At 38.0% G+C, this 24,448-nt stretch overlaps 1 protein-coding gene across 2 annotated transcripts; it reads left to right on the top strand.

Annotated features, from left to right (window-relative positions):
- The first annotated feature begins 3,318 nt into the window (after positions 1-3,318).
- Positions 3,319-6,182, top strand: LOC145096910 (uncharacterized). Of its 2 annotated transcripts, none has more exons than XM_079034296.1 (6): positions 3,319-3,705; positions 4,017-4,109; positions 4,199-4,264; positions 4,416-4,481; positions 4,574-4,846; positions 5,914-6,182. In XM_079034296.1, the coding sequence occupies exons 1-6, from the start codon at positions 3,481-3,483 to the stop codon at positions 5,962-5,964; spliced, it is 774 nt and encodes a 257-aa protein (XP_078890422.1). In that variant the 5' UTR covers positions 3,319-3,480; the 3' UTR covers positions 5,965-6,182. The 2 variants fall into 2 exon arrangements, with proteins under 2 accessions (XP_078890422.1, XP_078890421.1); XM_079034295.1 differs by having other exon boundaries at positions 3,330-3,756.
- The last annotated feature ends 18,266 nt before the right edge of the window (positions 6,183-24,448 follow it).

Here is a 24,448-nt window from a genome sequence, read left to right on the forward strand (position 1 = left end):
CTCGCCTCACGAATTCTAACCTAACTGATCAAATTAGTAGGGTGTCTTCTAAGAATGAGGAGCGAAGGATGTGGATAGAGTTGAAGGAATTAGAGTTGGTTAGGGCAAGAGACGAATTGATTTATTTGCATTGTGACAATTTAAAGTTTTTGAAACGAAGGAATATTTTTTGCTTGATTGCTAAACGTCCTTATTCCAATATTACTCAGTTGCATTTAGATTGGCAAAAAGATTCACAAAATGATTTTGTCTTTCCTTGAATTTAAGGAAGACGAAATAGATGCTGATTGTTATAATTGTGAATAAATTGTCTCATCAGAAGAAAGCTTTGAAGCCTACAGAATTGGACTAGACAAAATTGAGTCATTTATTAAGTCCAAAGACCACAAGGACATGCTCAGAAACTTACTAGATGAAAATGACAAATTGAAAATAAAGACCGAAACTGTAGAGAAATTAGATTCATCGAGTTCTAAGTTGAGTTCAGATAACAAGATTAATGCTGAAAATACATCTGAATTTGATAAGGACAGTGACATGAGTGAAATATCTGTAGAGGACGAGGTTGACTGTTCTGAATGTATTAAAATCGAACCTGAACCAACAAAAGTCCTTATATCCTTAAACTCTGTTGAGTTCACTCGATTGTCTAATGACAAGATCAAAGTACTGAAAGAGATGGTTGTGGTATACCAAAAGATATAAACCGTCCCAAATCAAGTGTACGCTACCACTGGAGTTACCAAGGATCATATTGTTGAGCTAACAATCTTAGTAGATGAAGACAACGCTGATGGCTGTGATGAGTATTTTTAGTCAGCCCCAATCGACAATGCAGATGAAATGAAAGGTTTGTCATAACGAACCTCATGGATAGTGAAAGACAGATACGTAGCTAAACCAATAAACAAACCATCAAGGTTCAATAAAGCTAGTACAGTGGCACCAAGGACATTCAAAGTGAATTTTCAAAAGGAACAAGCGAACCTCAGTTAGTGAGAACCGAACCTCATGCCAGGAAGGCGAACCCGAATGTGAATATTCACAAATCATCCAAGAAACTTGCAGAGCAAAAACGTCAACGAAATAGGAGATATCAGAAAAATCTCAACGAGAGGAAGCAGTTTTGGCAATCCCAGAACTCCAACTATGTACGTAAAGAAAAAGCTTCCAATCAAAAGACGAAAGTATGTTCTCAAGCACAATCCAAACTGTGTTCACACTTTCATTCTTGTGCTTCACAAAAACAAAAGGGGAGTCTCGCTCACATGTCGTCATCACCTAGAAAGTTCGCTAAGAAACCCAATCCTCCTTACTCTCAACCAAAGAAAACTCCTATCAAGGATGTTAAAGGGAAAGGAAAGTTCGTCTCAGATATTGAAGTTCAAATGAAGAAGACGACCACTAACCCTAGGAAGGATAAGAAAGAATTCGTTAAGAATCAACATAAAGATAAACAAACTGATTCAAACAAGACGAATGTGAAAGATAATAAAATCAAAGTTTTCACTATTAAAAGGAAAGATGAGACCACTTTAAGAAAACAAATGTATATGGTTGATCTTTCTATTGCTTTTCCTTGTTTTCTAAAAGGCTCACCAGGACCCAAACAACTTTGGGTTCCTAAATCTGCCTAATTTTTGCAGGTTATACGTGACGAGAAATTTGACAATCAATAGTATATTGATAGTGGCTGCTCACGTCACATGACAGGAAGAAAGGAAGAGCTGAGAGAGTTTCGTGCTCTCAAAGATGGTGGATGTGTAAATTATAGCAATAATTCTTTTGGAACGATAAAAGGCTACAGGATGATCACAAATGGAGATTTTCAATCCAGAAGGTGGATTATATGGAAGGTTTGCAACACAATCTAAATAGTGTTTCACAATTAGTTGTGGGAACTAGCCTGAAAGTATCCTTTGATGATGAAGGATAAAAAATTATAGAGAAAAAGACGAAAACAATTCTATTGAAGTCACCACGAAAGGGGAGATGTATCCCTTAAACTTAAATCCCATAAAAGGGAAGCTTGCTATATGTCTGCTAACGAATGCTCACTCTGATGAAAGTTGGCTATGGCATCGAGGGCTTTCGCACCTTAACTTCAAAGACATCAACAAGCTAGTTCTTGGTGATCACGTGCGAGGGCTTCCTCTATTAAAGTTTGATAAGGATCACTTATATGCAACATGCGAAATGGGGAAGCAAAGCAAAAAGAGTCATCCGAAGAATGAAGAATGAACAGTGTGAATACAAAATTTTTAGTTGTAAATCAATTAATAATGAACAACGATTACGAAAATTTCAAGTAATCAACTGATAAGTTTTGAAATGATGACAAATCGTAAAATTCGAAGAAAAAATGTCGATGATTACCTTTCATAGTCAACAGTGACGAAATTGTTTCATTTAGGTTTTTGTCGGAAGACATTTTTCTTCGATTTGTTCTTCGCGAGACTGATTTTATGGTTTTTGTTCGAAAACGATGATTGAATCGTTTTGCAAAAATTTTTTGTGTTACAGGGAAACGATGATATGTTTGAAGAGGGAAATGATGATTTTGCTGACGAGATTTGATGTGAGATAAAATTATACAAGTGCCCTGGATGGTTTAATATTTTGGATTATTTACAAGTTTGCCACTGTGTGTTTATAAATTTTAAGCTCATTAAATGATTGGACTCTCTCTCTCTCTCTCTCTCTCTATATATATATATATATATATATATATATATATATATATATATATAACAAAATTACAAAAGAGTCTCTATACTATACAAAAAATATAAAATAAGCTATAATTAAGAGTTCTAAATTCATCATGTTGAGTTCCAATCAAGACTTATAGTTTTTATAAGATTCGTTTCATAAGTTCTACGATTTCAGTGATTCATATTAGCTACTTGATAATCTAATTCGATGATCATTAGTTATCTTTTAATTCGAAAATCTTTGAGTTATCTATAAAAATAGAACCATCCATATAAATGAATTTTATAAGATAATACTATAAAATTTTTCTTCCTATATCATGAGTGTGCTTTGCTTTCTTTCCATGTCAAAATAGATCATTGGCTTTTCTTTTCTGATATGAATGGAAATTCAATTTTTTTTTAACAAATGTAATACATTTTATTTTTATATAAACGAGGGAACAAATATGATAATTAGGAAACCTTAAGGACTTAATAAATATAAAGAAAACAATTAAGGCGGGAGAAGGGAATCAAGTTGGTTAAAAACCCTCTCTAATCTCCCTCTAAACTCTAAAGCCCTATAAAACCCCATTTTCACAGACTCGAGTACTGAAGTACAAACACACACAAATCAAGAACAAACACACAAGAAACAATTCAAATTTCAATTTTGCAGAAACAGGAAATTCTCATTGTCACAAATCTCATCATCCTTTGCATTTCTCTGTACGTTTCCTTTGCAATCATTACTCGAGCGTGGGTTTGTTGTTGGTGTTAATTAATGGCGGATCTATACGGAACCAACAACGATCGCTCTTTTTCCTCTTCTTCTTCACTTGAATCCGAAGATATGTCGTCTTTCCTCCAAACTTTCCTCAACAATCCGTCAACTAAGGGAAAGTATGAACAGTTGCTCCCTTCGCCGCCGTCGATTCCTACTGATTTTCTCGATTCTGACAACCGGATTTCTGATCTCAGCTCTTTTTATTCAACGGAGGCGAATCAGGTAAACTTTCCTCCGACAATCGATGTGGCTGGATTTGATATAGGATGTCAGGTACGATTTTTGTTTTCACTTGAAATCGGTGGTGGATTCTGTCTCTATGATCCCTGTGTTACTGAAATTGAAAGAACATACTTCAATTTTTAGCTTCATCTTCTTCTTCTTCTTCTTCCGATTTTAGTTATACTTCGGATGTTTCTGGATTTTCGATCTACTGAGGACTGAGTGTGTTTCCATTTGAAGAAGATTCGTTCTTTTTTTTGTACTTTATCTTCCATTCTTATATCTCATCAATACCTTACTGCGATCTAAAGGTACAAAAACAGTCCGAGGGGCGTCAAAATTCAAACCCTCCACGTTCGTCAAAGAGGACAAGAGCAGCAGAGATTCATAATCTGTCTGAGAAGGTCTGTCTTCCATTATGAATATGATTGAATTTTGAGCTTCTTCTCCCTTCAATGTATACTGATATACATATGAAAAATCCCTTTTTCAGAGAAGGAGGAGCAGAATTAACGAGAAACTGAAAGCTTTGCAGACCTTGGTTCCAAATTCAAACAAGGTATATCAAAACTTCATAACCTCATCAAATTTCTAATGATCTATCACACACTGATGACAATAGAACATGGAAATAGAAACTTTTTCGTCATGTATATGCCTTAACTCTGGTTTATAACGATTTAAATCTTCTATCTTCTTTTGTACCATAGACTGATAAGGCATCAATGCTCGATGAAGCCATTGAATATCTGAAACAGCTTCAACTGAAAGTACAGGTATATAAACTAGAACTCATTGTGTGTTCTAAATTTATAGCATCTGATAACTCAAATACTGGAAAAGTAACTGTTTTGATTAAATCTTGCAGACGCTTACTATGAGAAACGGGTTTGGGTTGCCACCTATATATTCACAAGAACAAGAAATGCAAAGGGGAATGATATACAATGAGGGATTCAAATTACCAAATCCAAGTGAAATTGGAATTACATTCACCCAAAATCAAGATTTCTCAATTCGAAGGGAATTTGATATTCCTAATCACATTGGGATGCCTACGTTAACAAACATCATGAAACCAGAAATTGTTTTTGGTTCGGAACTCGCAAATGAGAATCACTATGGGTTTACGAATATGAAGGTAAACTAAATTGACTAATATGTGGAATTTAATCATTTAATCATTTAATGTGATTGTTAGGGTTTCGTAATTTGGGCTTATATTTATTGGATCATATTTGATATTTAAATAGTTTGTTTTAAGGGTTAATTACAAACACAACGAAAATAGGAGGGGTGAATGTGAATCAACATGATAACCATGTTTTGAACAAATATCACAAAATAAGTAAATAACCACACATGTTTCAAAATGGAATTTCCGAATGTATTTCTTTTTATGAAATCTAAATTTTCAATTTTTTGCAATATTGCATCCTTTTTTATTCATTTGACGAAAAAAAAAAACACATTTTTTATGAATTATGTAATTCAATGTAGTTTTGCTATAAAAAAAAAAAAAAAGCGAAATTGATGTTTATCTTGTCATAAATGTTGAAGGTCATTTTTTTTACTCAAACTTTTTATTCCACTTTTATAATCGGGTGGTGTGGGTCCCAACATATTATAAAATATAGAGTAAATTACACGAATGGTTCCTATGGTTTAGGGTAATTTGCATGTTTGGTCTTTAAATTATTTTTTTAACTTGGAAGGTTCTTACTGTTTGTTTTTGTTACGCGTTTTGTCCTTGTCTTACCTAAAAAACTTATTTTGCCATTGATTTTTTAATTTATTTAAATAAACATACCACCAATCTCATCCTCCTCATCTTACCTTACATATCTCATCATTTTTTCTTATTTAAATAATAGTTTTTTTAAAGAAGATAGGGACCAAGTGCATAACAAAAACAAACAGTATGGACCAATGACGTAATAAAAACAAACAATATAGACTTTCCGAGTTAAAAAATAAGTTAGAAACCAAATATACAAATTACCCCAAACTATAGGGACCATTCGTGTAATTTACTCTAAAATATATTAGAACCTTCACTGGTTAGTAAACTAGGGTTCCATCAAACTCTAGTAAAAAGTTTGGTAATTATTAGTCCCACTTTTTAGCAAATATGATGCAATAAATATAAACCCAAAATAAGATATTTTAAAAATATTATCTCCCATGACACAATTTTTATTCTACCAGGAAATAGGTCACAATAGTGGAAAAATGCCTTCGCCTGGCGTGTCCTTGTGACCCTTAACACTTATTGCATCTAGATTGGAGGAGTATATAAATATATCAGAATGTTCCCTGGTTTTATGTAGTATAATAATTATTTAAAAACATTTAAGTTCCAAACAGAAAAATAGAGAAGAATTGTTTGGATGTGACCTCTTTTGGTCATTGAATCTTGATGTAGTGGTTTATATTTTAGCTTAATTGCCCGAAATGAAAACGTACTTTCTATTTAATGATTTGTAATTTAACTAACAATTATGTCTAGAATGAATAGCACAATAATTGATCCAAACAGGTTTTTGTTCGTGTGATTTTGAAATATTGGATCGATTAGGGAATGGTTGTTAAGATTTTGTTCCTGATCTTACGAGCTTAATATCCTATAGACGAAAAGTGATTACAATCACATTAAAATCAATTCTAAAAAAGGATTTGGGATCTTGGATTCCTGATTTGGATTGCAAGATCTTATACCGATCTGATCCCACCTCTTTAGCGTTTGACATATAGTCAAGCCTCAAAAATCAGACATAGAGCCTAAAAACTTGTTTAGACAACTTAAAACCAAGCCTGTTTTTTTTTCTTTACATTTAACATGAAATCGAGCATTGGCGATCACATGCAACTTCATAGAGCACAACACTTCATCCATTAATCTCGAATTTTCAAAACATCACCACATATTGGTCAATCCCATTGTGATATTGTAGGTTTAGTTGTACATGGTTAGAGTGGTTTTTTTTTTTTTTTTTTTTTTTTTTTTGCTTAAGATGTGTATTTCCTAATTGTTTTGGTTTGCATCTATAGCAATTATGGTTACTACTTAAGAAATTAAAATTCAGTCCATCATCGATATTTTAATCAACATCAAGTTATAATATGTTCGAATTAACAATATATTACGAACAAATTTTGAGAACAGTTCATTTTGATAGTATCTTCCGATTACGATCTTACAAAACGTAAAACAATCATCCGTAGAATATTGATCTTGACAATGTTGGATCATGGAACGGATTATAACTCAAACAAAATGCAGAAAATAAAAAAGTGAAGAGTTGACAATGTCAAAAAACTAAATATAATAAAATTCGACGGTTCAGAAAAAAAAGGTTTATTCGAGAAGGAAATAATAATATATCATATAAGGAGATTCTTTTGATAAATTAATATGTTATCGATAGGAACACTGTGACTAAAAATATGCCAAAATACACTTATGATAATGCTAACAAGTGTCGATATACTCGTGTAATAAATAATAGAATAGATCGAATTATTTGACAAGCACCAACCAAGATTGATTGGGTGGTCTTCATATATGTTTTAAAAATTAGGATATATTTGTTTGTGCCATGTGTTACACGGAAATTTATTTACATAAACATTCACATTCATGGTTTTTGCATGAAATTATAGCATATTCTTGCATAACAAGATAATGGATTTGTTTCACCAAGCTTACAATGATGATGGGCTAAAATTCATTCATATTAAAATTTGCAATATACAACTTACGTGAAGCTAGAAATAACAAAAACAAATACAGAATATTAATAATCAATATTGGATTCAGAAGTCAGGAAATTCATTTGACTTTCAATTTAAAAATTCTATCTACGAACGATAAACGATCTTATCGAACACAATATCCTTCCTCCGTTTGTGAGCCCCAAACACCACAAAAAAAAAAAAAATCATAAAATTCCATAGCACCCATAACATAGTGTATACAACCGCTTTCAATGATGATCTTTGCATAGCTAGCTAACATATTCACCAAGTCCACCTAAGAAAGTCATCCTTTAACTGTAGACATCATAAGAAACTAATTCCCACCAATTTCCAATAGGAGACCATATAGTAGTCGCCACCTCACATTGAACCATTATGTGGCCAATTATCTCCTCGTGATTTAAAAAAAAAAGGACAAATATTTGATACTAAATCAATCCACCTATTAGACATTTTTTTTTGCCAATATGTTAACTTTTTTGGAATATTTTTTTCATAATTAGGATGCGTATTATTACTCAATATATTAGAGGATACAAGGTGTACATGAGACTAATCTTATTGTATTAGTATATGTGGGCTATACAACATGTAACTACAATGATGATAATGTACACTAATATGCCCCTACAATTTTGGGGGGAGGGGGTGGAGGTTGGTAGGACGAACATTCAAACCGGAACAAAACTTAGTAAATAGAGAAGATGAGAGTCATTTGGTGAAGATATCATCATACTACAGACTGTAAGGGACACTTAGAACGTAAATTTGTCCAGTGGCGACCTAATATGCACAAACTGAATGTCAATCTCTATGTCTAACGTATGCCAATATTGAACGGGAATGGTCGGTAGATAAAAGGCATTAATATAATCAAGATAGATAATGGTGACCTTCGATAGAGGACAATGAAGCTCATGCAAAAGATTCTAAAGACAACATCTCTGCCATGGCGTTGTCAATGCCTATGTACTCTATTTCACTTGACCGGGAAACAATCGTTGTCATTTTGAGGACCATGATATAAGTTTGTCCCCAAGATAAACATGGTACCCATTGGTTGAACGATGAGAGACATGGTACCCACCCGAGTCGGCATCAAAATAAGCGAGCAGGACGGTGTTGGTAGACAGGTGTATATGAAAGCCTTGGTCAATAGTTCCACGTATGTAGCGCTAGATGCATTTGAGAGCATTCAGATGAGGCTCTCTGGTATCATGCGTATAGAAGAAAATATACTGAATCAAGAGGGATACGTCTAGGTATGTAAAAGTCAGATACTAAAGACCGTCGACCACATTGCGGTGTAAGTGGAGTCGGCCACAGGAGGACCGGTATGGTCGAGTTTCATCTAAGACTTGACCGGGTGTAACATGGATTGTAGTTCGACATGTGTGCTCGCTATAAAAGCTCCAATTCATATTTTTGTTCGGAAAGAAAAAGGTTGGTCTTATCTCAGGATGTCGAGATGTCGAGAAAGTAAGATAGATTACCCATATCTTTCATTGCAAACTCAAATGATAACACTGATATGGTGTGTTGCATAAGATCTATCGATGACGTTGTTAGTGTAATGTCATTAATGAACATGGAGGAATCAGATTTGCTATGAACAAAGATGATTTGGTTGATGTACTCGGTGAATCTTAGAAACCAGACTCGAGGGGCTTGTTTCAAGCCGTAAAGAGACTTCTGAAGGTAGCAAGAATAATCATGATGCTCTTCATCATGAAAATCTAGAGGCTAGTGCATGTAGACAGTCTCGTTGAGTTTACAATAAAGAAGGTCTTTCTTTACGTCTAAATGATGAATTGACCAATGTTAAGGATTGATTATATGGTATTCATTTCAATGGCCAGACTAAAGGTCTCATAACAATCAATGTCGAGTATTTAGTGCTTCCTATTAGCAACTAACCGTGCCTTACATCTATCGAGAGAACCATTTGTGTTGTATTTCTTTTTTAAATAAACACATAGAGTGTACAACATTATCCCTTGGAAGCCTCAAAACAAGAACCCAAGTTATGTTTGAAATAAGAGCATTAAATCGCTCTTTCATGGCAATGGTCCATTTTGGGTCATAGAGATCATGATATGGGACTTAGATATGGAGGACTCGATACATGAAGATTAAGATAATTAAAAGGTTTTAAGATGCCACATTGAGATCAAGTGACCATATGTGGCTAGGAGGAGGGCAGGAGGGGCCTCGATTTGATTTATGGAAGTCGGAGAGGGTAGATAACAACAAGAGAGTAAGAATTAAGAGGTTAAGGTTATGTTGTTTGTGAACCACCATCAAAGGGGAGGTTCAGATAAAGTATGTGAAGAAGTCTTAAGGAAGTGGCAAAATATGGGTGATTCATGATCAAGGTGGTCATCACAGAGCGAGGTGAGAGTTTATGGGGAAGATTAATGTGAGGGTAATATAGTCACCCGAAGACTTGAAAGTGAGAATAAGAGGTGGTTTTGTTGAATAATTTGGTGAAACGAATTTTATTTTTGATGGAGGTGGAAGAGTAAGGATTAAGAGGTGCATGGACATATATAAGGCTACGAAACAATAGGTTGTGGGGATGTGAGCTTGAAACAAAAGGGTGCAAATAATATTATTGATGGAGCGGATCATACTTTCAGACATCTCATTTTTTGGGAGGTATGAGGATAGGAGAAAGGAAAGGTGATACCATTTTGGTCAAAAAGTGAATGAAACTCATGATTTTCAAATTCTCCCCATGATCTCATTGGATTGATTTAAGTGTTGTTTGTTCTTTTTTTTGAAGAAACAATTCATGAAGTCTCCAGACCACCTCTGCAACCCTCTGTAGTAGAAGAGGTGGACCAAACGGTTGTAGACTGTAATAAGAAGCGTGTTTGTTTTTTATAACATTTGCATGCTGCTGTAGAGATTAAAAAATTAAAATAAACTGGTTTTATAAGCCGCAATAGTTTTTTAATATCGAAAAATTAATAATGTATGACATTTCAGCAAATATTTATGATATTTCAGCAAAAAAATAATGATATTTTAACAAAAAAAAAAGATATTTTAGCAAAAAATAATGATATTTCATCAAGAAATTATCATTATTCAGTATAAAAAAATCGAAAAAAAAAAGAATTCAACAGGAATAAACAAAAAAAAATATGAAAAAAAGTTAAAAAAAAAAAAAAAAGATTCCAACAATATATAACCAAGATTTCAGCAAGAAAAAAGAAGAAAAAGAGGTTAGAAGAGGCTAGAAGAGACAATACCTTGTGAATGCTATGGCTACACCCGCAGACTTACAACACTCTAGTACTATATGCCAACCTAGGTCCTACCACCAATCCAACTATATCCATCCCAGGTCGAACATGCACTCGACCTAACACTCAACTGAACTTGAGTCCTAACTGTAGCTCTAACCTGGTCCTCGAAACCTGCAATCTGATGTCAAGGAAAAATGTGAACCAAATGTTGGAACGTCTTCCGAACTCCAAACTCACACAATCCTCAACCTAGACGACCACTCGACCGCCTTCCTCCCTAATGAGGATGTGGATTCCTCCTAGATTCACTCTTATTTTTGCTCCTGAGTACCTGATCGATTCCCCCCCCCCCACTCAGATTCGACTACGTCTTCACAACACATAAGAATTGAAGGATTCCCAAACCCTTTTTGCTTTCTAACAATCGATCTTATGGTAACCAACGCTCACCAATGTTAGTGCTCCATTACTAGCTGAACCCTAAATGACCACAGAAATTCTAAAGACCAAATGACACTTCCTGAATCCCAATGTAACCGACAGCCCCTGATGCTTGAAATGATACCACACTCAAATCTTGAAGCTCAATGACAGATGCTCCAACCAATACCTCGGCAACAAGCCACTTCCCTTGGTGCTTCTAACAGTCACTTCAAGATCAACTACTAAACCACTAAGTCCTGACGATGCTGAATAACCATCTTGTTGACACTGACCGCAAACATTCCCATAATGCCCTTGACAGATCTCTACTACGATCCGTGTGAACACCGAACACCTCGAACCAACAAAAAGTGAAATGACCTTAAACTAACCACTAATAACTCACGGTATGCAAATGGCATATGAAAATATTTAAAGATATACTCCAATCATGAGCAAAGAAATGAGCCGAATATGTGCCTACCCAAACTGATGTAAGATTTCAATAACCATAAACATGATAGAAACTATGAGGAAAGAAAAATATAACATACCCGCAATATCGCCTGAAGAAACCGCAAATCTCTCTTCCTTCCGAAGCATCTGCGATGAAACGTGAGCTGCCTCAACAACTAAGCGGGGGAAATTCGCCCTGATGTAACAACGTAAAAATTTAAAACAATTTTTCATTTAAAAAAACAACTGTATCTCATATAATAGTTCACAAAATCTCATAATGTCAAATGTCATAATAAAAACAAATCCCAGAATCTCAAACAACTCTTCTTCCAGTGTGTACAGATCATGTCGGCGCCTTCCCACCATCCTTGCTAGTACCTGAAACACATATCACATAACACGGTAAGCATAAATGCTTAGTGAGTTCCCCAAAATACCACATACAACACATACGCCACTCAAGGCTATATCACAGTACGACCCTCCGGTCGATGTGTCTCAGCGGGACCCTCCATCCCCGTAGCTCGTTGGACCCTCCGGTCCGGTCTGATTGAGGACCCTCTGGCCTCATGAGTCATTGGACCCTCTAGTCCGGTCTATATAACACATAACATACATATAGCACAATGCACATAATCTCAAACATACACATAACACATAAGACCCTTCGGTCTGCACATAGCTATCACTCTAGGTAATATATACTGAGAAGACTCACCACGTATGAAGTCGGATAAACTATCGTGCTCGAATATCCCGACCTAGCCTCCTCCTATCAACAGGATAACATCTCTGATCAAAATCCTCTCATGTTCTCATCTCTAATATGATGGGTTTTGAGCATTCTAACACTCCTATGGTGTACATGCAATCCTAGAAACCTTGGATCTATGTTTGACTATGATACATGCAAAAATTATTTTTCCAAGGTTCTTATCCTATCTAGCATGGCATGGGGAACTTGAATCAAATAAAGCTAGTATAATTACTTACCTTGTTGTTGTAGTTAATTGCTTGGAGTTTTAGAGCCTAGCACCAATAGTGTGGATGCCTCAAATGGAAATCACAAATCACCACAAACTTTGGAACTTTGAGAGAATAGTAATCACCTTCTTGAAATCGGCCTTCTTACTTTACTAACCACAACTAGTGTGATTTCAAGAACCAAAGCCTCCTTTATATAGTGTGGTGTATTAGGGTTACATCCATGTAAACCCTAATACCCATGTCTTTTCATTTCCATGAGATCCATGGGTTAAAACGCCATGGAGTATCCATGGACTTTCCAAGCAAGCCTAGCCCATTCCAAATAAGCATTAGCCCACACTATATAAATATAAGAGCCTATATTTAATTAGTAATACTTTTGATCTCTAAATTAATTCTAGATTAATTATAGATCAATACTAATTAAATAATATGATTTTATATTAATATATTAGAACTTATAATATATTAATAAATCATAATTTATACTATTCTTAAAAGATTATCCACAAATTGTTCGGGTGAACTGCAACCCAAATGGACCATGTCGGGTCGGGTCAAGTACATACCAAATATAGTTATGGACTTAGACACTATATCCAACAGTCTCCCACTTAGATAAGTCTAATAACTATAGTTGCAAGTATGACTTCAGGAACCGATCAGCAATCGTAGCTCTTTAAACTTTGTTGAACTAGAACGCGCCATTTTGGATAAGTGATCATATAATCCTCTGTTCTAGATATCAGCCGGACAAATACATGGAACATGGTCTTGCTTATTGTCCAACATTTGTTTCCCGATTTCCGATGTGTTTGGCATAGAACATAACTGAACACATCAATTTAGTTCTGACCGGGCCCGGTACATAGGTCAAAACAGAATCATCGAGGGGCCCAGATATCGCTTCTAATCCTAGAAGGAACAGATAAACTTCGACTTATAAGTTTGCTCTACTACTTGTTGAATTACACACAAAAGCATGGTTTATAACATCGAGTTACCAATGCGTTTTCGTGAAATCAATGCATAACCAACTCATAGGCAACAAATCATATCTCTAGGTTTGAAGACTTATATGATATTACCGTCTCACGATCACTCGAGATAAATTCCATGAAGTGATACAAGTGAGCGTGGGTTGAATCCAATAATCAGAACTTATGAGTACTCATGAGTGTTGTAGCCCCGCTTTGTTTAATATCTTAGACCTCTACAAGCCAACCCATGACAGTCTTGATTCATATCTACTTCCAACATATGACCGACTGTGGAGAGTTTGAATAATATGATATAAACCATAACATAATTATTCTGGAAGTCAAAACATGCAAAAAGAAATAATAGTAAATGATTGACAAGAGATAGCAACACTTTACTCATAAATAACAACTTTTATTTATCATCAAATGTCAATTACATTTTACAAATTTCAAGATTATCTAACTACTAAAACTAATATCATCCTTCAGCCCTATGCTCCGAACATGCTGGAGATGCTTAGCCCGAGTCAGTCCCTTCGTGAGGGGATCTGTTGGGTTCTCATCCGATGATACCCTCGTTGCCACGAGGATTCCTACTTCTATTTGATGTCTGATGAAGTGATATTTTCTGTCAATGTGTTTGGATCTCCCGTGATCTCTTGGTTCCTTGGCTAATGCAACCGCACTATTGATGTCATAGAAAATCTCCATTGGCTCCTTTATAGCTGGTACAACTCCAAGGTCTCCGATGAAGTTCTTTAGCCATATAGCCTCCTTTGCTTCCTCGCTTGCTACTATATACTCTGATTCACAAGTGGAATAAGCCATTGTCTCCTTCTTGGAACTTTTCTAAGTAATTCCCCCTATGTTTAGGGTAAAGACCCAGCCCGACTGAGAGCAGAAATTATCCATGTCAGTCTGAAAGCTAGCATCACTGTACCCTACAACTCTCAAGTCATCACTCCCACCGAGGGTAAGGACCCAGTCCTTAGTCCTCCGTAGGTACTTGAGGATATTCTTTACCGCAGTCCAGTGTGCCTTGCCAGGGTTTCCATGATACTTGCTAACCATGCTCAAAGCAAAGGCTACATCAGGTCAAGTACACGTCATAGCATACATGATCGATCCTACAGCTGAAACATAAGGTATTCGACTCATTTCTGCTATCTCAGCCTCAATACTAGGGCTTTGTGTCTTACTCAATATGGCGTTACTCTGGATGGGTAACTCTCCTTTCTTGGAGTCCTGCATGCCGAATCTCTTCAGCACCTTATCCAAGTAGGTACTCTGACTAAGTCCAATTAAACTTTTACTCCGGTCTCTTAAGATCCTTATCCCTAGAATATAGGCAGCTTCTCCGAGGTCCTTCATATAGAAACACTTCGCAAGCCAGGACTTAACTTCATGCAGAGTTGGGATGTCATTTCCTATGAGTAGTATGTAATCCACATACATTACCAAAAATCTGACTATACTCCCACTAGCCTTGATATAGACACAAGATTCATCTTCACTCCTTGAAAAGCCAAATCTTTGACTTTCTCATCAAAGCAAAGATTCCGTCTGCGAGGTGCCTGTTTCAATCCATAAATGGATTTCTCGAGCTTACACACTCTACTGGGGTACTCTGTACTGACAAAACCCTCTGGTTGAACCATGTAAACACCTTCAGTCAACTTACCATTAAGGAAAGTAGTTTTGACATCCATTTGCCATATTTCATAGTCATGAAATGCAGCAATGGCTAACAGAACCCTAATAGACTTAATCTTGGCCACTGGTGAAAAAGTCTCATCATAATCAACTCTCGGAGTTTGAGAATAACCCTTTGCAACCAGTCGTGCCTTATAAGTGTGTACATTACCATCCATGTCGGTCTTCTTCTTGAAGATCCATTTGCACCCAACTATCTTACGATCAGGTACATTGTCAACCAAGTTCCAAACTTGATTGTCATGCATGGACTGTATCTCACTATCCATAGCCTCTTTCCATTTAGCAGCCTCAGGGCCTGCCATGGCTTCCGTGTAGCTGTTAGGCTCATCCAGATTTACCAGTGTGTTATCACTGATAAGTGTCTCACCTTCTGCAGTAATATGAAAACCATAATAATCCTTAGGTGTATTCCTAACTCTAATGGAACGCCTCAGAGGTATAGATTCTTCAGTCGGCTCAACAGGAGTTTCCTCCTCAGGTTGAGGGTTAGGGTTTTAGGTTCCTTCACCACTTGACTCTTGAATTTCCTCAAGATCAATTTGCCTCCCATTGTCTCCTTGGCCCATGATCAAGTTTATCTTTCCCTGCTCCACATTCTCACTTATTCTTAGTCCCTGCAAATCACAACATATGTGAATACCACAACCTGTGTCAAGGACCCAAGACATAGAATGAGGTGAGTTATTAGACAATATAGTGTATATACCTGCATGGTTGGGTTTTACTTTCCCATCCTTCACATCTTGCTGGTACTTTGGGCGGTTTCGCTTCCAGTGCGACTTTTCATGACAATAGAATCATTCAGCCTCATTAGGGTTAGCAGAAAGAGTGACAAAACCTTTCTTGGTTTTGCTTGAAGAGGTGCCTTCAAGGGTCTTACCCTTGGTACCCTTAGAAGGGTTCTTTCTATTTTTCCTTTTTCCATGCCCGATTCCCAAGACATTGGCCGCAGTTGGAGTAGGAGTAGGAGTAATAACAACCGACTTACCCTTTAGACCACTTTCGGCGGTCTTCAAGAGTTCTTGAAGTTTGCTGAGGGTGACTTCTTCCTTGTTCATGTGATATGTCATGCGGAATTGATCATAACACGATGGAAAGGAGTGCAAAATGATGTCTATTGCTAACTCCTCAGGGAAGTTCACATTCAGCTTCAGTAAACGGTCCACATACCTTTGCATTTTGTGCATGTGGCCTGTGATGGGTTCACCATCCTTCATTCGGGTTGTTATCATGGAGGAGATTATTTCATATCGCTCTTGACGAGCACTTTGATGGTAGCGGTCCATCAAGTCCTAGTGCATCTCAAAAGGATAATAGTCCTCATAGGACTTTTGGAGCTCGGCTGTCATGGTGTCCATCATGATGCATGCCACTTTTGTAGCATCTCTCTCATGTACCTCAAATTCAGCAAGCTTTTTAGGAGTAGCAGTTGGCTCGGGTACCTTCAGCTCCTTGTCGAGAACATATTCTTTGTTCTCATACCGAGTGACCATCCTGATGTTTCTGATCCAATCTGAAAAGTTAGATCCATCAAAGATGACTCTCCCACAAAGATTCATGAGAGAGAAGGAGTTAGTAGGGTTTAAGCCAGAATCATTGTTATTGGAAGACATCTGAACAGAAGAAGGAACAGATTAGATTAGATATATAGAGATAGTCCTTAATAAAACACCCAAATGTAATATTAAGGCTAGGACCCAACACAATATTTTATAACTTAGAAGTGGGATGCCGTAATCTAAGCTATAAGATATTTGAAGGTAGGCGAATGACGATTCACCAATTTCCACTATGAAAACCGAAATATTTAATTAGGTTTTAATTGGTTTAGAAACTCCTAGATTCTTTGAGATTCATTGAACTTTCTTCAATGGCATGTTTCAATCTCGAGTGTGTCCTTCAAATTTTGTGACTGGGATGCCGAGGATCACAAAACAAGGTGTGAAGTAACCATGCAAATTACTTGGTACCCTTAATGTATCACCCCTCAATCGATGTGCCGGTTAACCACACACGCTTCATCGATACTATGATAAACATTAAGTCACCCTTTACCTACCTTGTTAAGTTCAAGTTAGTGTGTCGGTTAACCACACACGCTCCACTAATGACTTAAACAAAGTGTAAAGTGTAATTTCATGGATTAGCACCTTATTCACATTTTCCTAAAATAACTAAGATTGGGAATTTAATAATGTTTAGTTACTTTAGTATTATCATTATACTTTTAATGAGAATTTATAAATCCTTGTCCTACCCATTCGGCTAACGACCCTCCACCGATCAAGGAAGCGGTGGGTGAGAGTGGACACCCATTAAGTTGCCATTTTATAGGCAACAACCTTATACCCCCTTATAGAACGGCTTCGTGAATGAGGCGTACTAGCGGTAAGACGACTTGATCTTATATATATATATATATATATATATATATATATATATATATATATATTATTAACTTATAATATTATAAAGTATAAGGGTTGAAATTTAACTTTTAAAATTCTAAGGGTTGGGACTAAAGTTTTAATCATGAATTTACTTGTTCCAAAACTTGAGGGCAGGTTTTGTAAACTTTAAAAACTTTTCATTTCTTATAACTTATGAATTTAATTGAGTATTAAAATGAAGACTCTTCATTTTTCTAACTCTTGTGTTCTTTTAATGGACTTTATTAAAGTGTGACCTTTGGATTTCCATAACTTGAGGACAAGTTATGGACTCCATTAAAACACATAATGATCAAGAATTAAACTACCAAGTAGGTTACAAACAATTCCTATGATCATCTAATCTTCATAAGTTCAAGAACATGAATATGAACATTCCAAGAATCATAAATTACTCATAAAACTTGTAATTTTTGATAATAGCCATTGTAAATGGATTAGCATAAACATTACACCATCTAAAACAAGTTTTATAACACCAAAACAGTTTAGGGTAATGTTTCTAGTCCATTTCCAGCAACAAAACTCTAAAAATTGGACACTCCAGCCTCTACATCGAGTGCATGAACAGAATCAACGAGTAGCATGCATTTCTTCATGGACTCGGCGAGTTCATACGGCAGTAAACAAAAAATTCGATTTTTAAGCTATTTGCATCAAGTATCAAGTAAACAAGCCTAGGCTCTGATACCACTGATGGGTTTTGAGCATTCTAACACTCATATGGTGTACATGCAACCCTATAACCCTTGGATCTATGTTTGACTATGATACATGCAAATAATTATTTTTCCAAGGTTCTTATCCTACCTAGCATGGCATGGGGCACTTGAATCAAATAAAGCTAGTAGAATTACTTACCTTGTAGTCGTAGATGATTGCTTGGAGTTTTAGAGCCTAGCACCAATAGTCCTGATGTCTCAAATGGAAATCACAAATCACCACAAACTTTGGAACTTTGAGAGAATAGTAATCACCTTCTTGAAATCAGCCTTCTTACTTTACTCACCACAACTAGTTGCGCGGGGTGCAATTTCTTGGGTACCCTATTAATCAGAAGGATATTCTAGTCGATCCGGCCAAGATAGAGGCCGTGATGCAGTGGGAGATTCCGATGTCTGCAATTGAGATTCGGAGTTTCCTGGGTTTAGCGGGTTATTACCGGAGATTTATTAGGATTTTTTAGAAGTTGTGTGATCTTTTGGATTAGCTGGTGTCGAAACCCTAGCAAGGATAAGCATGAGTTCTAGCATATTGGTCATGGTAGGGTAGGAAAAATTGAGAATTTTTCTAGTTTTGACTGCAGTAGGGCATTAGCTGAATCAAAGTGGGGGAGAATCACCCAAGGATTCCGAAGCAAGAGCGGTTATGAAGATGGGATAAGTTTCGCATAATTGTCAGGAAGGAAGAAAGCCCAAGCGGTTGTATGATTTGAGGATAGTGTGAGATAGAAGATCAAAAAATCTTGCCAATGATGAGATCATGTTCTCAGAATGTTTGCCAGCAAGCCTTAGGGAATTGGTTTGGGGATTCCAGTCAGGACATGGGTCCAGTTTTGGATGTTAGGTCGCGTGTATGCTTGATGTCGGATGTGTTCGGATTAGCAATCAACGAATGAGATAGTGTCAGAGTGTTGTAAGTCTGCGGGTGTAGCCGTAGCATTCACTAACAGTCAGATAGTGTCAAAGTGTTGTAAGTTTGCGGGTGTAGCCGTAGCATTCAATAGTAGCCAGATAGTGATAGAGTGTTGTAAGTCTGCGGGTGTAGTCGTAGCATTCACTTGGTTGGTAGATAGCATGAGCGCGTTGTTAGGACGCGGAAGGAACAGTAGTACCCACCAGTTCGGGTGTAGAAGTAAGGATATGGAAGTCCATGGATTGGATTTCGGAATTATCTGGATGGGTTAGATTTGCTGAAGCCAGAGATAAGACTGTAGAAGCACCGCTACATCTATGAGAGCAAGGAAGCAGTGGACTGCTTAAGGTCATTTATGACATACGGCTACCAATGGTCATGTAGCAATCACTTTTAGCCTTGGGTTTGGTGACGTCAGGATTCGACGCAGGGACCCGATCGGTTGGATCAGGAGGTTGTTAGAGCCTCAGTGACATGATAACCAGTGGCAACTAGTTCCAGAGAAGGATTTTGTTAAGAAGTCATGCGAGGCGACTAAATAGGGAGTCCTTTGGCTCCGTAGCCGGGCTGGAACCCGGCATTTCAGATGACTGAGGAATGAATTGAGACCAGGAAGGTCTCGATAGATGTTGGAAAGCAGCCATGTAGCAGCATGTTGTTTCAGGCAATTCAGTGTTCAGGCAGTACAGTGATTCAGGCAGTTCAGTCCGGCATTTCAGATGACTGAGGAATGAATTGAGACCAGGAAGGTCTCGATAGATGTTGGAAAGCAGCCATGTAGCAGCATGTTGTTTCAGGCAATTCAGTGTTCAGGCAGTACAGTGATTCAGGCAGTTCAGTGTTCAGGCAGTTCAGTGTTTCAGGCAGCTCAGTGTTTCGGGCAGTCAGTGTTTCAGGCAGTTCAGTGTTTTCAGGCAGATCAGTGTTTCAGACAGTTTTGGGTCTCCAGCGGTAATCGTAACTGAGGATCTCAGGTATGGTAAGTGTAATAGATTGCTGAGTAATGCTAAGTTACCCACCACGGGTTTCATCTGTAATGAATCAGTATGGGTGGTCTATTAGGGATTCAGATCATCTAGAGATAGCAAATTTCAGACAGAGTACATGTAATCTTGTTGCGAGGTATTTGTTCGCCTGAGGATTTTAGGGATTTACAAAGATTGGTCATGGCTACCCTGGGAAGCCTAGGGTGTGCTCAGGATGGTGACCATGTTACTTGAGAAGTGAGCAGGTAGGGAATAGTAAGGAATGATTTCGAGGACGAAATCTAATTTAAGTGGGGGAGAGTTGTAACGCCTCGGTTATTTAAATAAAATAACAAATGAAAGTACCGAACTAAACTGTGAAGAATTTTAAAAGTCAGGGGTTTGAAGTGTAAATTCGGGACTTAAATTGAAAAGATTTGAAGGCTTAAGGGTTTATTGGTGATTTAGGGATCTATTATGAAAGAAATTTATGGGATCAGGGCTTAAAAGGTAAGTTTTGGATTCAGTTTGCAATGATTTCTGAAGGCAGGGTTAAAAGTGTAAAATATGGATTAGTTGAAAGAAATGAGGGGTTTAATTTGTCATTTGGGGCAAAGTTTCATGAGCCTGTATATAACCCAAACATCATGGGTGTAAAACCCTAACCCGAATGGAGATCGGTTGCACCTCCCTTATGTCTCCATTCCTCCAGCCGCCATCACCGACCCTTCCCCCTTGTTTCTCCGATCAGTCGCCGACGAGTAGGACCACCGAAGCCAATAGCCTTGCCCCACCTTTCTGACCGAGAGCTTTGTTGGAGACCAAGTCGGAGCAAAGGTCCCCAGCCGCTGCAACCATGGGAATGACTTCAATCGTTGCTGCTTCGCCGTGGGTTGCTGCCGTCGCAGCCCTGCTGCCGGTAACGACGTGTTTGCCATGATAGCCACCAAGACCGATGACCGAGTGGGGTTTTGTTGCTGTAAGAGGCGTGAGTGATCAGAAGATCGATGGTGAGCCCATCCGCCGCCATAGGTCCGCTATCCGTTGTTGCTGCTGATCTTTTCCGTTGGCAGCCAATTAGCCCACTGCTCCCATGTGCCAGTCGATCTGCAATGCCCCTCTCCGCCTCCTTCCACCGCTTTCCCACGTCGTTGTGCCACTATTGTTGCTGTTGGACGTTACTGCTGCTGCCGGACCACCGTGAGCCACCAGGTGGGTGGTTGGGTCCATAGTGCAAATGAGAATCATGTGTGGGGTTGTATTCCCATTGTTAGTGCGTGATGTGTGTGTGATTAGTTTAGTGTGTGTGTGTGTGTATGGTTAATTGAGATTAGCTTTATAAAATGTAACTTGAATTTGGAATAATGAAAATGAACCAAACCACCACCTTAAGGTGGTGGCCGCCGCCGTGAGCCGCCATCAACCACCACTACCCGAGGTGGTAGTGGGTGGTGCCCCGCTAGCAAACCCTAATAGGCTTAGATATTGGTTTCGGGCCTATTGGGCCATGTTTGAGTGAAAACCCCTAATTATGAGTATTGGGCCTTAGACTTATTGGGCCCACTTTTGGGCCATTGGGATTGGATTGTGAATTAAGCCCAAACTATTCCATGCCATTTATCTAGTAGAGTAAAGAACTTAATGGATTAAGTCCTTAATGAGCTAATTGAGAAAATCTTAATATTTGAGAAATTATCAGGACACACACAAGAATTATTTAATAAGTGAAATATTAAATAATAATCATTGGCAGAAATTAATCTAAGCAATAATGGACTTAATGGATTAAGTCCTTAGTGGGTTAAGCCCTTAATGGGTTAAGTGAGAAACACTTAACCCTAATTATTATTTTATGAGAAACCCTAATTTCACTTGGGTATATTATTGGGCCTTATGATTGGGTTATTAATGGGTGGCCATCCAAGAATAAACAAATGGACTAGGGTAATTAATTGAGCTTTAGGGTAAGGCCCAATTTGGAAATTGGGCCGTAGTTTGGGCCTAGAGGGTTGTATGATATTGGGCCCTTAGAATGAGACATGATGGACTGGACTGGACAATTGGGCCTTAAGGGAAGCCCATGTAGAGGTTTGGGCCCAATTTGGAAAATTGGGCCATATGTTGGGCTTTGATCCCTAGTTGACTTTGGGGCTATGGATTGGACCTTGGGCTTGGGTAAGCCAAGCTTGGGGTAATGTAGTAATTATCTAAAGTATGTAATTATAGTTATGTAGTGGAACCCAATTATTAATTGGGCGTTATTTTGATGTTGACAGATCGGGAATCTGTCATCTAGCAGCTGGGGTCGAGTCTGCAGGACTTCAGTAGTGTGGGATTGAGTCTACGGGACTTCAGCAGTGTGAGGCGAGTTTCCTTCCAGTAGGAACGAGTCTACGGCCACAATGCTAGCCCGTTTAGTTAGCAGTAGTTTCGGACTACAGTCTGATGCAGTAGTTCAGTATGCTTGGTGTCTTTGTGATACAGACATGGTATGAGTTATGTGTTCCGGACTATGGTCTGATGCAGTATGCAGTATATGTGTTCATATTATATGCTATGATTATGTTATGTTGTTCAGTTAGTTCTGAACCTCGGTCCGATGCAGTAGTTAGAGTGTTTGATGTCTTTGTGATTCAAGCATGTTTTGTGTTATGTGTGCCGCACTCTGGTCCGACGCAATATGCAGTGTATGTGTTCATGCTAGTTGATATGTTTATGCTATGTTCAGTTAGTTTCTGGACTTCGGTCCGATGCGGGGGACGGGGTCCCAGTCAGTTCCGGACTTTGGTCCGATGCAGGGGACGGGGTCCCAGTCATTTCCGGACTTCGGTCCGATGCAGTTAGTTCCCGACTTCGGTCCGATACAGGGGACGGGGTCCCAGTCAGTTCCGGTCTTCAGTCTGATGCAGTTTCCGGACTTCATTCCGATGCAGTGGGAAAGGCCTAATATGTGTTTATATGTTATTGTATGGTATGTGGTAGTCTAGGGAGACTCACTAAGCTTCGTGCTTACAGTTTTTAGTTTTGGTTTCAGGTACTTCCGCTAGCAAAGGGAAGATCTCGGGATGATGGCATCTCACACACCACAGCTTCAGTTTTATCCTGGGAGTTTATTTCGGTTATTGTTATTATTGATACAGTTTTGTTTTGACACAGTTACTATGACATTTGATTTACTTATTTCATGGTTTTATTATATATGATACTCGATGATTCGATTTTTAGTAATATTAAAACAAAAAAAAATTGGGTTGTATTTTGGGTCATTACAAATGACCTTCTGAGGTCAGATCTGTTTCTCTAACCTATAGATCTGACCTTACCATACTTTATAATCACGTAAAGTCCAAATCTTTACACTCATGCAACGTCCATAATGCTTCTTTTGGTGAAATAGCTTCTAAAATGGCAACCTAGGTTTATATCTACAATGGAACAACATAAAGCAGGATGGTTGGGACTCTCTAGACCTCTTAAGGTCCAGATCTAAGAAGCATTCCACCTTGGGACCTCATAAGCTTCGAATCCAAGCTAAAGAAGGGATAAGAAAACCCTAGATTCAAGTAGATCACCATAAACACGAGATTGAGCATAGATCCATACCTCTAGTAGCACCTACTGATAGAATAGTAGTAAATCTAAGTTCCTTAGTCCGCCTAGCTTGTCCTCCTTCCTTCTTCCTTTCAAAATTACACTAGAGATGATGAAAATGGCTTCCTCTCTCTCTCTCTCTTACTATTCTCTCTAGTGCTCTGGTCCTCTCAAGGGTGAAGGTGGCCGCAAATGAGGGCCATAAGATCCTTTAAATAGGGCACATGCCCGAGGATTTAGGGTTTCTATCCACAGCACGGACTCGTCGAGTCGACTCTTCGACTCGTCGATTCCCTTCATTAAACACGTCACCAAGTCGCGATTCTACTCGTCGAGTCTCTATTCTTAACTCGATATAAATAATTAAAATATGCTACCTAGAAATCCGGATTTAGGGTTTCCACCCACACCTGCCACAGTTAGACCTTCTGCGTACATCCTCACGTACCCTTTCTTCCTTTGCGTAACTACCACGACCCCTCGGGTCATTGGCATCAGCTATGGTAGTGTCAAACTTATCA

The sequence above is a fragment of the Lactuca serriola genome, chromosome 4, assembly GCF_051521515.1.
Source record: "Lactuca serriola cultivar US96UC23 chromosome 4, Lser_US96UC23_V15, whole genome shotgun sequence".
In the NCBI taxonomy this organism is placed as follows: domain Eukaryota; kingdom Viridiplantae; phylum Streptophyta; class Magnoliopsida; order Asterales; family Asteraceae; genus Lactuca; species Lactuca serriola.